The sequence below is a fragment of the Entelurus aequoreus genome, linkage group LG06 (assembly GCF_033978785.1).
Source record: "Entelurus aequoreus isolate RoL-2023_Sb linkage group LG06, RoL_Eaeq_v1.1, whole genome shotgun sequence".
NCBI lineage: Eukaryota > Metazoa > Chordata > Actinopteri > Syngnathiformes > Syngnathidae > Entelurus > Entelurus aequoreus.
Window position 1 is genome coordinate 45,738,277 of NC_084736.1, and position 18,330 is coordinate 45,756,606.

At 38.1% G+C, this 18,330-nt stretch overlaps 1 protein-coding gene across 1 annotated transcript in view; it reads right to left on the reverse strand.

The window, feature by feature from the left end:
- plekha2 (pleckstrin homology domain containing A2) overlaps positions 1-18,330 on the reverse strand; it is a 49,168-nt gene that overhangs the window by 26,801 nt on the left and 4,037 nt on the right. Inside the window, exons 2-3 of the mRNA XM_062050808.1 lie at positions 1,316-1,476; positions 1,163-1,219 (exon numbers count right to left, since the gene is read on the reverse strand). Coding sequence (XP_061906792.1) covers positions 1,163-1,219; positions 1,316-1,456 — 198 coding nt within the window. The 5' untranslated portion in view covers positions 1,457-1,476. The remainder of the gene's footprint in view (positions 1-1,162; positions 1,220-1,315; positions 1,477-18,330) is intronic.

Here is an 18,330-nt window from a genome sequence, read left to right on the forward strand (position 1 = left end):
TCAAACAAACAAACAGATGACGTCTTGGGCTAAAGTCATAGAAGTTTCTTCAGCGCAAAAACTATGACTAAAGTGGAGAAGCTGTATTTACATTTGCACTTTTACTTTTTTGACAGTTTATTACTATTTATTATAATTTAGTTAGAATGTATTAACTTTAGCATTGCGTAATTTATGTTTTTTTATCAGTTTTTATGAGTCCCGTTTTCCGCAGTATATTTGATTAGTATTTATTTTTGTAATCAGGTTTAGTAATTGTAATTGTAGGGTTATCGCAGGCTGGATGGGAGCATACAAATTAAGAAGAACATGCATAAGTCCAAAGACACTTAAGGCGCAAACGGGAGAATAGGGCCCTTAATGAGTGTAGTAACTAATACAAATGTATATTTTCCAAACCGTATGGAGTTCCCGGAAGTTTAATTACGTTTAGCAAAATTATTATTATTCGCAAATTTTTCAATTTACAAACTTTTAGATCGAGCCAAATATGCTTCCGTGTACAAACGCTTCATTCATTCATATTGTGCATTAATAGTCAATTCTTAGCTCTTCAGCATGTGTGCCTTTTCTGTGTTTTATTACCTTTTGACAAGTTTTGTCCATTGTTCTACCTAAATATGTGTTCCAAAGACAAAAGACAACAAACCAGCCTGGAAAGGAGGAGGGAATCGCTGTGGAATTTTAAAAAAAAAAGGCTATTTGCGAGGAGTACATAAATGTTGCTTGAAAATATTGAAGAATCAATGAAGCAGACCTTATACCACAGTACGTTGTGATTGTGATGAGACTGGAAAAATATGCCAAAGCAGACTTATTTCACAGAAGAGAAGATTAACTTGTCCAGAGTGCCTTATTTCAAAACCCCCATGGCACTTAACATAGCGCTTCTTATTATCTCGTAAGAAATACACTTTTACACATGCAACAATGTGAATACAAGTAAATTGTTGGTTTTTTTTTGCAATAAATATTTTGTGTTGATATGCAGAAAATTATCTTTCCAACTTGGCGAAGGTGGTTAGCCTTGGAAAGGTGGCATTTACGTAAAAACCTCCTTTTGGATATCTTTAAATTGTGCAGGTGTACGCAATGAAGCGGACATTGTAGTACATACGAAATTCCCACAGTTGGCCCAAGTGAAAGCTGACAGGGAGTTTACCTTGGAGATATACGTAAGTCTCAGGCTGCCAACAAAGCTTGCTCCACTGGGCAGGTTCTGCATGAAAAACACGCACACCATTGTTTACTCAGGCTTAGTTCCCCATTGCTGTTTGTGCAAGTGTGTTGTGTCATTCAGTGATGCACAAAGCACCTGAGGGTTGTCCATGTACCACAGCAAAGCATTCCCCTGCGTATCCAGGATGAAGTAGCGCCTCTGGAAACGGCAGCTGTTCTCCTTCTCTTCGATATCCAAGAAGCCACACACTCGATTCAGACGGTCCACGTACGGCATGCTGCTGCTATCACATATCACTGAAACACACACACATATTCAAGTGCATTTAAAGAGATGACCGGGGGAAGCTGCACATATCATAAAAATCTTTCACACACACGCACAGGAAGCGAGAGAGAGAGCATCTCACACTCAGCAGTTTTTCATGTGACGTGATTGAGGCTGAGCGGCGGCAAAGCCTGAAGCCTGAGGCTGCGCTGAGGCCCTCCACCACAGCCAAAAATTACAGAGTATGCTCAAGATCTGCTCACATTTCCACTGGCCAGACACCAGGGTGGTGGTGATGGTTATGGTGGGGGAGGCTTTCAGATGGTATAATGTTTTCATTAGGACGATGCATTGCATGCCACGCGAGTGAATCACCAAGCTCATGACTGACAAAAATGTTTGAATCATTCAGCCCTCAGACTGAAGATGCTGAGTGGTGTTAAGCACACAATGTTGTGCAGCCAATGTCACACACACACACACACACACACACACACACACACACACACACACACACACACACACACACACACACACACACACACACACACACACACACACACACACACACACACACACACACACACACACACACACACACACACACACACACACACACACACACATTTTATAAGGGAGTCAGACGAGTGGTTAGGTTACTTTCTGTTGTAACATGGTTCTATCTACTTTTCTTTTAAATTGTAATAAGCACTTATTCTTCTGTTGTTTGGATAGGTTACATTATTTCTGAGCGATAGTATTGGCCATTCCAATGTTCATACTTAAAAGTTCTGGATAGTTTGATGATTCAATTTTAACTACAATTGCACTCTGACAGAAACAAAGAATGGCAATGTAACAATATCAATATTTGATTTCCTTATTCCCTTTTTATAACATACAAAACTTTTGATAAAGTCAATGTAACTGAAAAAAAAACAAAAAACTACTAGTGGCTCTTATTTCCTGAGTTTGGAAGCAAATAAAAAAGACCTGATATCAATGTAATCCTGGAGTATCGACCATAGACTGATCCTTTACTTGGTATCAATCCGCCTTGGGTATGTCAAGAGCCCTGGCTTAGCGGTGAGCAATGTTTTTTGTATCCTCCTCCGGTGTGTAGCGTAGCATGTTTAGCTATTCCTTGTCCTCAAGTATGGAGGTTAATTTGTGTATTTATTACAATAACCTTTTTTTTTTACACTGAATTTATGTAACTGATTTTTTTGCATTTGAATTTTGTGAGCTGAATTTTTATACATCAAATTACGCTGACAATTTCATTGAAAAAAATTCAGTGTCGAAAAATTTGCTGCTTCAAAAAGCAACACTCACTTAAATTGAGACTCAGAACCAGCCAATGAGGTGTTGAGTTGCTTGCAAAACAGAATAAAAAAGGTAGTTAACTGGGCTATCGGGCTATAATACAACATTTCAACGCGGCCTGCTACACATTTTCAAACTATATAAATGATTCCAATGGTTAGAATCCGCACTTTTGAGTGACATACGGTTTCTACGTGTCATGATATGCAGTTAAACTGACTGTCATACACAATGTAACCAGCAGATGGTGCTGGATAATGATGGTCAGTTTAACGTAAGAAGAAGACACAGGCTATAGATGGGGTTGACACCTGCTCAGTGGCCTTGCGGTTAGAGTGTCCGCCCTGAGATCGGTAGGTTGTGAGTTCAAACCGCGGCCGAGTCATACCAAAGACTATACAAATGGGACCCATTACCTCCCTGCATGGCACTCGGCATCAAGGGTTGTTGGAATTGGGGGTTAAATCACCAAAATGATTCCCGAGCGCGGCCACTGCTGCTGCTCACTGCTTCTCTCACTTCCCAGGGGGTGGAACAAGGGGATGGGTCAAAGAGGAGCTCGGGCCTCAGAGGTTAATTTCACAACACCTAGTGTGTTTGTGACTATCAGTGGTACTATAACTTTAACTTAACTATGGATGTTTGGATGCATTCATAAAGGGAGGAATAAACGTTTTGAGTGTAAGCTTGTTGTTCACAAGACAAAGTTTGGTCATTAATAGATTAACAACACACTATGGTGACCATAGGAACAGTGATATTACAAACCTCAAAACCAGTGAAGTTGGCATGTTGTGTAAATCGTAAATAAAAACTAAATACAACGATTTGCAAATCCTTTTCAACCTATATTCAATTGAATAGACTGCAAAGACAAGATACTTAACGTTTGAAATGGAAAACTTTGTTATTTTTTGCTAATATTAGCTCATTTGGAATTTAATGCCTGCAACATGTTTCACAAAAGCTTGCACAAGTAGCAACAAAGACAGAGAAAGTTGAGAAATGCTCATCAAACACATATTTGGAACATCTCACAGGTGAACAGACTAATTGGGAACAGGTGGGTGCCATGATTGGGTATAAAAGCAGCTTCCATGAAATGCTCAGTCATTCACAGACAAGGATGGGGTGAGGGTCACCATTTTGTGAACAAATGTGTGAGCAAATTGTCGAACAGTTTAAGAACAACATTTCTCAACGAGCTATTGCAAGAAATTTATGGATTTCACCATCTACGGTCCGTAATATCATCAAAAGGTTCAGAGAATCTGGAGAAATCACTACACGAAAGCGATGATATTATGGACCTTCAATCCCTCAGGCTGTACTGCATCAAAAAGCAACATCAGTGTGTAAAGGATATCACCACATGGGCTCAGGAACACTTCAGAAAACCACTGTCAGTAACTACAGTTTGTCGCTACATCTGTAAATGCAAGTTAAAACTCTACTACACAAAGCGAAAGCCATTTATCAACAACACCCACAAACGCTGTCGGCTTCGCTGGGCCTGAACTCATCTAAGATGGACAAAGTGGAACAGTGTTCTGTGGTCTGACGAGTCCACATTTCAAATTGTTTTTGGAAACTGTAGAAGTCATGTCCTCTGGACAAAAGAGGAAAAGAACCATCCGGATTGTTATAGGCGCAAAGTTCAAAAGCCAGCATCTGTGCTGGTATGGTGGTGTATTAGTGCCCAAGGCATTGGTAATTTACACATCTGTGAGGGCACCAATAATGCTTAAAGGTACATACAGGTTTTGGAGCAACATATGTTGCCATCCAAGCAACGTTATCATGGATGCCCCTGCTTATTTCAGCAAGACAATGCCAAGCCACGTGTTACAACAGCGTGGGTTCATAGTAGAAGAGTGCGGGTACTAGAGTGGCCTGGCTGTAGTCTAGACCGGTTTCCCATTGAAAATGTGTGGCGCAATATGAAGCCTAAAATACCACAACGGAGACGACTGTTGAACAACTTAAGCTGTACATCAAGCAAGAATGGGAAATAATTCCACCTGAAAAGCTTCAAAAATTGGTCCGTTAAAAGGAAAGGCTATGTAACACAGTGGTAAAAATGCCCCTGCGCCAACTTTTTTGCAATGTGTTGCTGCCATTAAATTCTAAGTTAAATGATTATTTGCAAAAAAAAGTTTCTCAGTTCGAACATTAAATATCTTGTCTTTGCAGTCTATTCAATTGAATATAAGTTGAAAAGGATTTGCAAATCATTGTATTCTGTTTTTATTTACGATTTACACAACGTGCCAACTTCACTGGTTTTGGGTTTGTATATCTAATAAGTGGAAGGGTTTTTTTTATCCTTTTGCCTCTTTTTTTCGCTGTGTTCGTTGCATCTTTGTTGCTCTTGCTTGATTATAAAGGATGTCGATCAAGAAGGTTGTCTGCAGTAGAGGAGCAACGTTCATATATTTTAAATAGTCAAGTGTTTTATGGTTCATAGTTAATATTGTAAATTCCATTCTGTATGTTCATGTACATTCGAGTGTCTTTTTCAGTAAAATACTAAACAGACCATCTCAAAATCGGAATTAACTTTAGTTATTTTACTGAATTATATGACATTCAGAGAATGTACATCAAAATATAGAATGTGGGACTTTGTTGCTTCGTATGTGACTCAAAGGTGCAGATTCTAACCGTTGGAATAATTTCTATAGTTTGAAAATATCCAGCGGGCCACATTGAAATGTTAATTATGTTGTATTATGGCCAGGTAGCCCAGTTAACTGCTTTTTTTATGCTGTTTTCCAAGACCTAATTTTTCAGCACTGAATTTTTATACAGAGATTTTTTTACACTTAATTTATTTGCAATGAAATTGTCAGCCCCATTGGATGTACAATAATGCTATTCACAATTCAAAAGCAAAACATTAAGTTACATAAATTCAGTATATAAAAAAAAGCTTTCATATTGAAGACACAAATTAACCTCCATATCAAGTCCTCCAGTGATAATGGCACGTGTAAGAAACAGTTTATTTAGTTTAAATCAGTGATCTAAAAGCTGCACAGTGGAGGGATATTTGCCGCTAGCTTGCTAGCGAGGACGCTACATTGCATTGAGGATGCCTTTGTTTGATTGTCGCTGTCAAATTTACAGGACGCAGCTAGAATGCATTATCGCGATAGAACAATAGTTTTAAAAACTCGGTTATTGGCTGTACTGTTCTCTTTGTGTGTGTAAGTGGACACAAGTCAATAGCCAGCCAAACTCTATCCAAAATGAAAATGAGAGCCGGAAAGTAGCATCCAAGCTCCAAGTGCTGTCAAATCCAGTATGAACCAGAGTGAAACTAGAGAAAACATACAAATATACATAAATAAATTCCTGCATAGTATTAGTAGTAAACTTGTAAATACAGAAGTAAAACATAACATGTACTGTAATTATTCAAAGGCATAAAACACGAATCAATTGCGATGGGGAAAAAAAAGGTTTACAAACTTCACAATTTAAATGAATTCAGCACAACATAACACAAAGGTTATATGTTCTAATACATTTCTAAAACAAATAAAGACAATGCCTTCAAAACACAAAAACTTACAAGAAGTTGAAAAATGCAGCTTTTAGCAGTGATGTGACTAAGAAACTGATTTCCAACATGGAAGTCTGACTCTTTGATGCCACTGTGCATGTCAAAATAAAAGCATCTATGTACACATAAAGTACATTCCACAAAATGTCACAACGCATGTCAAAATACAGGCATTCACAATATGCACTTCAGAAAATTAAGGGCATATTATTGGCCAAATGAATATCATTTATATTGCATCTATCGCGCAATCCTAATTATGATGTCTGTGAATGTAGCTTGTTGTTCCAATTCTGTACAGTAGGTGGCGGTGTGCATCGTAACTCTACTTGATAACATCTCAAAGGGTCTGCCAAAGAATAAGAAGACTTAGCAGGATGGATCAGTGTTGCCATTTCAGCAACTTTATTGCTATATTTAGCAAATATTCGGATCGCTCAAGACACGTTTAAAAAAAAAAAAAGATACTAGCAACAAATCTAGCGACTGTTTTCTGGTCTTATTGAACACTTTTTTGGACTCTAACACCAAAGCAGATCTCTACGAGATTTTTTTTTTTTTTTTTTTTTTTTTTTTTTTTTTTTTTTGATGATTTTACTGAACTATTGTCTAGCATCTCCACTGACTTTGACTGCCTGGTTATAACTGGTGATTTTAATTTTCATATTGACGATTTAAATGACAAGGGCGCAAAAGAACTTTTTACTATTTTAGACACATTTGAACTGTCTCAACATGTGAAAGAGGCTACACATTATAAGGGACACACCCTGGACCTGATTATCACAAAAGGTCTCAATGTTTCTGATGTTCTTGTGATTGATCCTTCATTGTCTGATCATTTCTGTGTTTTCTTTAATATTTCTGTAATTCCGGACACACAAACAGAATCAAAGAATGTCAAAAAGCGGTACATAAATGAACATGCTAATGTCCTCTTTAAAAACGCCATCTCCTCACTACCACCTCTAAACCCATGTCATGCTGATGATCTTGTAAGCAACTTTAATTCCAAAATTGTGAATATCATAGATATCATTGCACCTGTTACAGTTAAAACGATTTCTGGCAAGCAAAAGGCACCCTGGAGAAAATCTGCTGCTGTAACAGCCCAGAGAAGAGAGTGCAGGAAGGCTGAACGAATCTGGCGGAATACAAAACTTCATATTCACCATGAAATCTATAAAGAGAGCCTCCAGGCCTACAATTTAGTCTTAAAAAGTGCTAGAGAAACATTCTTCTCCAATATCATAAACAGCAACACAAATAAGGCCAAAACCCTATTCACAATCGTTGACAGACTGACTAAACCCCCAACACAAATACCAGCCGAACTCCATTCCACGCAGAAATGCAATGACTTTGCATTCTTTTATACTGATAAAATTGAAGGCATCAGACGCACCATCAATATCTCAAGTAAAAAAGTTGGATCACCACCCCATTTAGGCAAAAGTAACACAGCAATGATGGCAAGCTTTAATGCCATAGACTCTAAAACTCTAGTGGAAACGGTGACAGCTCTAAAGTCATCCACCTGCTGCCTTGATGTTTTACCTACCAACTTCTTTAAGAATGTTTTTGACTGCCTATCAACAGACATCTTGCAAATAGTTAATAATTCTATTAAATCGGGCAATTTCCCGAAGGCTTTCAAAACTGCAGTCATTAAACCTCTTCTAAAAAAGCAGAGCCTAGATGCCTCTGTTATCAAGAACTACAGACCAATTTCAAATCTACCATTCATAAGTAAAATAATTGAGAAAGTTGTCCTCCAACAACTAAATCACTTCTTGGCTTCTACTGGCTGCCACAACAACTTCCAGTCAGGATTTCGACCTCTTCATAGCACAGAGACGGCCCTTCTTAAAGTTATAAATGACATCCGTCTAAACACAGACTCTGGCAAAACTTCAGTATTAATGCTTTTGGACCTCAGTGCTGCATTTGACACTGTCGACCACTCAATACTTTTGGACAGGTTGGAAAACTGGGTGGGGATCTCAGGCACAGTTTTAAGCTGGTTCAAGTCATATCTACAAGATAGGAACTATTTTGTTTCCATTGGTGACTTTGTATCAGAACCAACCAACGTAACGTGTGGAGTCCCCCAAGGTTCAATCTTGGGGCCGACTTTATTTAACATCTATATGCTCCCACTAGGACAAATCATGCAAAATAATAACATTGACCATCATTGCTATGCCGATGACACCCAAATCTATGTAGCGCTATCACCAAATGACTATCGCCCCATAGATCTTCTGTGCCAGTGCATTGAGCAAGTCAAACACTGGATGTGCCAAAATTTCCTACAACTAAATGAAGATAAAACTGAGATAATTGTTTTTGGTGCTAAAAAAGAAAGGTTTAAAGTCATCCAACACCTTCAATCACTGTCCCTGAAAACCTCAAATAAAGCCAGAAATCTTGGGGTTATTTTAGATTCTGATTTACATTTCGACAGTCACATCAAATCAGTAACAAAATCGGCCTACTATCACCTCAAAAATGTAAAAAGACTTAGAGGGCTCATGTCAGCTCAAGACTTAGAAAAACTTGTACATGCCTTTATTACCAGTAGGCTAGACTATTGTAATGGTCTCCTTGCAGGTCTTCCCAAAAAAACTGTCAGGCAGCTACAGCTTGTTCAGAACGCTGCTGCTAGAGTTCTAACAAAGACCAAAAAATGTGAGCACATTACACCAATTCTTAAATCCTTACATTGGCTCCCTGTACATCAGAGAATAGATTTCAAAATCCTCCTGCTCACATATAAATCACTACATGGTCTAGGGCCCAAGTATATCACTGATATGCTCCCACTATATACGCCCTCTAGATCACTAAGATCTTCTGAGACCAATCTGTTAGCGGTTCCAAGAGTAAACTCAAATCAAGGGAGATCATCATTCAGTCACTATGCAACACATAGCTGGAATAAACTTCCTGAAGATGTCAGACTCTCCCCAACTCTCACTACTTTTAAAACTAGACTGAAGACTTTTATGTTCACCTTAGCTTTCAGCTAAATCTTTTAATCTTTTAACTTTTAACGTCTGCACTGTTTTTATTTTTATTGTCTGCATTTTAATTTTGCTTTTATTTTCTTTCATTTCACTTTGTTGTCTGTGAAGCACTTTGAGTCTGCCTTGTGTATGAAAAGCGCTATACAAATAAAGTTGCCTTGCCTTGCCTTGCCTACGAGCAGCGGGTGCCACTGTGGGTCCCTCCACAATGTAAAAGCACTAACTGGCGGTTTGTTTGTGACATTAAAAAAAACGACAACAAAAAGAAGCAACAGTTAAAAGTTAATTTGTATTTCTAAAAATACTTGTTTTGCTTTTCAAAAATAATTAGTTACAGAGTGGTATTATTAACAATAAAATTACTGTAAATTGCAGACTATAAGCTGCTACTTTTTTTCCATACGCTTTGCACCCTGCGGCTTATAAAACGGTACAACTAATTTATGGATTTTTATTCACCACTGGCAATTATGTTTTGTGTTCAATAGTTTTCATTAAACACAAGCAGAGACAATGAAAAGGTGTGTTACTGTTTGTGCTACAGCGCCATCTTTGGGATGAGTTTGGTCACTGCAGGTGTTGCGGGTTTAAAATGTATTTCCTGTTTTAATGCTTTGAACTGGAAGTATAATCGCCCATAGCGTTTCTGCTCAAAAGGATTCTTCATTCATCGCTCCAATCAACGTTTGTAAGTTTTACAATATAACTAAACAATTCATACTTACTAAACCGTCCCATCTGTGTAGGAGTGTTTTCATCAATCAATCAATCGAAGTGTATTTATATAGCCCTTAATCACAAGTGTCTCAAAGGGGGTGCACAAGCCACAACGACATCTTCGGCTCAGATCCCATATTAGGGCAAGAAAAAAACTCCTTTATTTTCTGTAATGCAATTAAAAAAACAAAAATGTCATACATTCTGGATTCTTTACACATCAACTGAAATATTGCAAGCCTTTTATTATTTTAATATTGCTGATTATGGCATACAGCTTAAGAAAAATCAAAAATCGTATCTCAAAAAATGTGAATATTTCCTCAGACCAAGTAAAAAAAAAAGATTTATAATAGCAAAACAAAATCAAACATTTGAAAATGTCAATTAATGCACCCAGTACTTGGTGGGGAATCCTTTTGCACGGATTACTGCATCAATGCGGCGTGGCATGGAGGCAATCCGCCTGTGGCATTGCTGAGGTGTTATGGATGCCCAGGATGCTTCAATAGCGGCCTTTAGCTCATTTGCATTATTGGGTCTGGTGTCTTTCAGCTTCTTCTTCACAATAACCCACAAATTCTCTGTGGGGTTCAGGTCAGGGGAGTTGGCAGGCCAATCGAGGACAGTAATGCCATGGTCAGTACACCAGTTACTGGTGATATTGGCACTGTGGGCAGGTGCAAGATCATGCTGGAAAATGAAATCATCATCTCCATAGAGCTTTTCAACAGATGGAAGCATTTAGTGCTCTAAAATCTCTGGAAGCGTCTGACTTGGGCTATGGAAAAGAAGCACTGGACAGTTGCAGAGTGGTCAGACGAAAGCAAGTTTTGTATTTCATTTGGAAGTCAAGGCGCTAGAGTCTGGAGGAAGGCTGGAGAGGAGCAAAATCCAAGTTGCTTGAAATCCAGTGTGAAGTTCCCACAGTCAGCAATGGTTTGGGGAGCCATGTCAGCTGCTGGTGTTGGTCCACTGTGTTTCATCAAGTCCAGAGTCAATGAAGCTGTGTACCAAGAGATTTTAGAGCACTACATGCTTCCATCTGTTGAAAAGCTCTATGGAGATGATGATTTTATTTTCCAGCATGATCTGGCACCTGCCCACAATGCCAAAACCACTGGTGTACTGACCATGGCATTACTGTCCTCGATTGGCCTGCCAACTCCCCTGACCTGAACCCCACAGAGAATGTGTGGGGTATTGTGAAGAAGAAGCTGAAAGACACCAGACCCAATAATGCAAATGAGCTAAAGGCCTCTATTGAAGCATCCTGGGCATCCATAACACTTCAGCAATGCCACAGGCGGATTGCCTCCATGCCACGTCGCATTGATGCAGTAATCCGTGCAAAAGGATTCCCAACCAAGTACTGAGTGCATTAATTGACATTTTCAAATGTTTGATTTTGTTTTGCTGTTATAAATCTTTTTTTTTTTACTTGGTCTGAGGAAATATTCAAATTTTTTGAGATACGATTTTTGAGTTTTCTTAAGCTGTATGCCATAATCAGCAATATTAAAATAATAAAAGGCTTGCAATATTTCAGTTGATGTGTAATGAATCCAGAATGTATGACATTTTTGTTTTTTTAATTGCATTACAGAAAATAAAGGACTTTATCACAATATTCTAATTTTCTGAGACAGTCCTGTATATCTGCAGCTTATCATCCGGAGCGGCTCAAAAATGGGAAATATTTTTTTCTATTAAAATTTAGTGGGTGCGTCTTATATACCGGTGCGCTATATAGTCCGGAAATACGGTACTAACAGCTCTCAGTATTATGTAGTACACTTAGACCAACACCAAGACCAAATGGATCTAATTTAAATCAGTAACGCACACCAGCAACGCACTTTCATAGTTACTGTAGACACCCACTTTCTTTGTACAGTATGTCTGAAATTAAAACATTTTAAAGTACATCTAGTAATGTTATCATAAATTTATAAAAAAGTTATGAACAGTTATGAATATAATTGTTTTTTTTCTCGCCTGATGCACCAACAAGGATTCATGAAAATTGATGGTCGTTTATACACTTTTATAAACAAATTCACATGCAATTATCTACTACTAAAATAAATATACTAAATTAATAATAAATATGTTTAAACTATCCATAAAGTTAAAGTGAAAATACAGCTTCAAGACATTAGCCATAATGTTTGCTCTTAAAAACTTCTCTATGACTTTTGCTTCTGTTTGTTCGATATTGTCAGTACTGTGAGAAGTGGTGAAAAGGTGTATTGCAGCGGAGTACTGCTGCAGCCCATGTCGATTACACTTAAATATTTTTGGGCGGCCCTTTAGTGGGCGCTCGCCGACCCACAATGGGCAGAAATACTGCCTTAAAGGACGCAAAGTATCAACATTGCCGTTATGAGTTTGACACACGTAACTGCACTGTAGGAACTCTTGCATAAATAGTTTTTAAATAATGAAAATACTTCTTCTACTGCTTTCTGATGGCACTCAAATAAGTAGAGAAACTCTGCCCAGAAAGGAAAATAGCATTGCAGTGGTCACACACACGCACAACCAGCCTGGCCAACACACACACACATTTTTTTAGACATCTACCGGTATAAAGATCTGCTTTAACCACTAGGGGAGAAGTGAAGATAAGTTGTGGCATTGTGGGTACCATACATAGAGAACATTTAATCTATTAAATAGCGACAATGTCGCCACAAACCTGTCTTATTTAAGGACACTGCTTTAGTTCAGCGAGGCTACTGACTGACAGGAAGCACATGTGGCCTAATCAAAGTCTGGGACTAATCAGACTAACGAAAGGATGATGCAAACATGATGCAATAGAGGCAGAGATGCACATTATGCAACTCTCATATAATGCCACCATTTAAAAAATGCATTTGTCAATTGGAATTAACTTTTATCTCTATTTTTGGTTTTAATTAATTTTCTAATTAGTTCCACATTATAAATGTTGGGATAACTGACCATTGCATCCACAGGAACGTAAACATAACAGAAAATATAGAGTTAATCCCCTTTGTTAAAAGCTTCTGGGAAAATTTTCCAAACGATTTTGTCCGTGAGAATTTAGAAGCACATTTGTGAGGTCAGAGGTCACAGATGTTCAACCTGAAAGAGGGTCTGCTGACTTGACATACGTCTGAGTCAATTCAGGGGCTGAACCCTCAGAGGACCTGGCCTATGAAGTCAAGTGAGGCGTCGCATGTTCCCACCCTTCAGCCAACAATGCTACATGTTAGTATTTCTAACGTCACATACCGTAAATGTTCCAATTAATGCCTCTACTCGGCTAACCACAGATAGTCCTATTGTAAACATGTGCATGGTCAAATAAAAGTTAACACCAGGTCAAAAAGAAATACACTCTATACATTGCTAATGTGGTAAATGACTATTCTAGCTGCAAATGTCTGGTTTTTGGTGCAATATCTAAATAGATGTATAGAGGCCTATGGTACAATGTGTCTGCTCATTGGCTCAGAAGGCTAATTGATGATTAGAAAACCCTTGTGCAATCATGTTCACACATCTGAAAACAGTTTAGCTCGTTACAGAAGCTACAAAACTGACCTTACTTTGAGCAGATTGAGTTTCTGGAGCATCACATTTGTGGGGTCAATTAAACGCTCAAAATGGCCAGAAAAAGAACTTTCATCTGAAACTCGACAGTCTATTCTTGTTTTTAGAAATGAAGGCTATTCCACAAAATTATTTGGGTGACCCCAAATTTTTGAACGGTAATATATATATATATATATATATATATATATATATATATATATATATATATATATATATATATATATATATATATATATATATATCTCAATCAATCAATGTTTATTTATATAGCCCTAAATCATAAGTGTCTCAAAGGGCTGCACAAGCCACAACGACATCCGCAGTACAGAGCCCACATAAGAGCAAGGAAAACTCACCCCAGTGGGACGTCGATGTGAATGACTATGAGAAACATTGGAGAGGATCACATATGTGGGTAACCCCCCCCCCCCCTCTAGGGGAGAGCGAAAGCAATGGATGTCGAGTGGGTCTGACATAATATTGTGAAAGTCCAGTCCATAGTGGATCTAACATATTAGTGAAAGTCCAGTCCATAGTGGATCTAACACAATAGTGAGAGTCCAGTCCATAGCGGGGCATGCAGGAAACCATCCCGAGCGGAGACGGGTCAGCAGCGCAGATGTCCCCAACCGATGCACAGGCGAGCGGTCCAACCCAGGTCCCAGCCAGCACTTCATCCATATTTTTATATATATATATATATATATATATATATATATATATATATATAGAGATATATATACATACATACACACACACACACACACACATATATATATATATATACATATACATACATACATACATACATATATATATATATATATATATATATATATATATATATATATATAATATATATATATATATATATATATATATATATATATATATATATATATATATATATATATATACTGTATATATAACATGTAAATATTACATAAATGTAATATTTTATATTGCTACTATGGTAAATTTACTTTATACCTTTTGTTTTCGCCCTCTTTTTGTGCCCTTGTGTGCATGATCCTTTCCATCCTTTGTAACTGAGCAACTGTGTGGAACAATTTCCCTTGTGGATCAATAAAGTTTGTCTAAGTCTAAGTCTATACACGATATAAATGCTATAAATTTTGTCGACGATAGTTTTTAACACTATGCATCTTCTTCTTTTTCGTTTGGATAAAGATGTTGATTAGAGGTGTAACCACTATACAGCTGGGCAAATGTTTAACAGACTACTGACCAAGCTCTCGTCCACAGTTGCCAGACCACGATTCCTGTTAGGATGACGGTATTACGCATGTTAATGACACATTCGAGCTGTATCCCGCAAATTTGACAACAACAAACAAACAAAAGGTTTCGTCAATGCAGCGTCCTCACTAGCAGCTAATGTTTCTCCACGGTGCAACTTTTAAATCACCAATACAACATACTATACATCCTTGGCTGTCTGTCGAAAATGGCAGTGCTGCGTTGAATGGGATCTGTAGTCTTTCATATCTCTTATGTCCTTTGCGTTCTATAATGTTTCCCTTTTGTTTTCTTTATGTTTTTGCCTTGTTCTTTGTGGACTTCTTGAGCGTGCACTGCAACCACATGGTTTTGATGTGTGCCTGACAGAGTGGCAGCGGATCACAGCAGCTCCTGACATTTTCATCATTTTACAATTGAGCTACAGTGTGTCAAACTATTTCCCTTATGAATCAATATTTATCCAAGATGGCGCCGCTGTAGTGTGGTGTGTAGTGTAGTGGCTGCTGGTTGCAGGAGCTCTGTGCTCTTATGTATCCTCCTTTTGGTTTTTTGTTTCTCTCGTTTTTATGTTTGCCTTTTCGTTCGGGCCCTTTCAGGACTTTCCGTGAATTCTGCGGTGCTTTTTGTCATCACAGCAGACGATGACGTAGAGCAACAAATTTTGCTTGACGATATATTGACCTACAAATTATTGCCGATAAATGATATTATTGTCATTATTTTTTTGAGACCAAATTAACCAATGACTAAATGACAATACATAATACATAATAATGCAAGTTTACCCCTTTCAAATGCATATGCATATATTTCAACACTGTAATTGGAATGTAAACGTTTACGTATCCAGGATAAATAAAACAAACAAATAATAAAAATAAAATACACTCTGTTAGCAAAAATTTGAACTTGAAATAAAATCCCAACCAAAAAAAATCAAATAGGTTCTGTCACTGTTAAGGAGGAGATTGGGAACCCTCACAAATTCACAACTAAAACAATAAGAAAAATGGCTAAATAAAGTTACTGTGACCAAAATTATCACAGTTTTTATTGCCACAGTATTGTTGAATGTGCTCAAAAAGTACTTGCACACACATTAAAATCTTTTATACTTTCTTGGCAGAGGAAACACCAAATATTGTTCTGGCTTCATAAGAGCCACATTATTATTTCTTTAATTTGTGTGCTTAAATTTTTTTATCTTCTTACATTTTAATTTGTAAATGTTTTAGATTGTTTTTAATTAATGCAAATGGATTGTTTCACTTCCGGTTTATGTGATGTCAAGCGAGTTCACTTCCTATTGAACGGACGTCCGTCTGTTTCCACTCAAAACTGTCGAGTATATATTAGAGATGTCCGATAATATCGGGCTGCCGATATTATCGGCCGATAAATGCTTTAAAATGTAATATCGGAAATTATCGGTATCGGTTTCAAAAAGTAAAATTTGTGACTTTTTACAAACGCCACTGTACAGAGTGGTACATGGACGTAGGGACAAGTACAGAGCGCCAATAAACCTTAAAGGCACTGCCTTTGCGTGCCGGGCCAATCACATAATACCTACGCCTTTTCACACACACAAGTGAATGCAAGGGAGACTTGGTCAACAGCCATACAGGCCACACTGAGGGTGACCGTATAAACAACTTTAACACTGTTACAAATATGCGCCACACTGTGAACCCACACCAAACAAGAATGACAAACACATTTTGGGAGAACATCCGCACCGTAACACAACAGAACAAATACCCAGAACCCCTTGCAGCACTAACTCTTCCGGGACGCTACAACAGTTTTTCAACCTTTTTTGAGACAACGCACATTTTTTTCATTAAAAAAATACGGAGGCACACCACCAGCAGAAAAGGTTAAAAAATTAAAGTCCACCAGGTTGTCGTGCCTTATTTTGAGTTTGTTGTTGTTTCCTGTGTGTAGTGCTTTAGTTCCTGTCTTGCGCTGTTATTTTGGTGACCCTGTTTTGTTGGTGTTCTCCTGTAGCAGCTTCATGCCTTCCTTTGAGTGCTATTGCCCGCATCTGGTTTGTTTTCGCAATTAAGACTATTTAAGTTGTGTGTAAGCTATCCTTCTTTGTGGGGACATTGTTGATTGTCATGTCATGTACGGATGTGCTTTGTGGACGCCGTCTTTGCTCCACACGCTGTAAGATTTTGCTGTCGTCCAGCATTCTGTTTTAGTTTACTTTGTAGCCAGTTCAGTTTTACTTTTGTTTTACATAGCCATCCCGATGCTTCAGTGCCTTTTCCTAGCGGGACTTGCCTTTTGTTAATTTTTGGTTTAAGCGTTACATACCTTTTTACCTGCACACTGTCTCCTGCTGTGCTCTGCATATTGGGATCACGACAAACCATCCTCGACGCGTTCCGACTTCTACAAAGCAATAAGAACTACCTGCTGCCACCTACTGATATGGAGTATTAAAAGATTATCCTGCCGAGCTCTACACAGCACAGGCACTAGACAACGGCACATTATTAGGGACCGAATGTCCCTTTGGGACAGAGGACCCTATTGTATTTCTAAGGTTTTATTAGGGACCGCAATGTCCCTTTGGGACAGAGGACCCTATTGAATTTGTAATTATTATTATTATTATTATACCGCCGCCTCTTTGAGCTGTAATTTGACCCCCTTAACATGCTTCAAAACTCAAATTGGACACACACATCAGGACTGGCGAAAATTGCGATCTAATCAAAAAAACCAAACCCCAAAACTCAAAATTGCGCTCTAGCGCCCCCTAGGAAGAAAACACAGACAAAACTGCCTGTAACTTCCAGTAGGAATGTCTTGGAGACATGAAACAAAAACCTCTATGTAGGTCTCACTTAGACCTAGATTGCATACACTGACATCCCCCAGCAAAAATCAACAGGAAGTTTGCAATTCCCCCTTCAAAACAAATGTTTAGTAAAAACAGTCACCTTTGCCTCTTTGAGCTGTAATTTGACCCCCTTAACATGCTTCAAAACTCACCAAATTGGACACACACATCAGGACTGGCGAAAATTGCGATCTAATCAAAAAACCAAACCCCAAAACTCAAAATTGCGCTCTAGCGCCCCCTAGGAAGAAAACACAGACAAAACTGCTTATTATTATTACACAGACAAAACTGCCTGTAACTTCCAGTAGGAATGTCGTAGAGACATGAAACAAAAACCTCTATGTAGGTTTCACTTAGACCTATATTTCATACACTGACAACCCCCAGCAAAAATCAACAGGAATTTTGCAATTCCCCCTTCAAAACAAAAGTTGGGTAAAAACAGTCACCTTTTTTCAAACATTATCTCCTGACGTACGTGCCTAGCCTATACACAATACATACATGTGTAAGAGGGCATGGATACAAACACAGG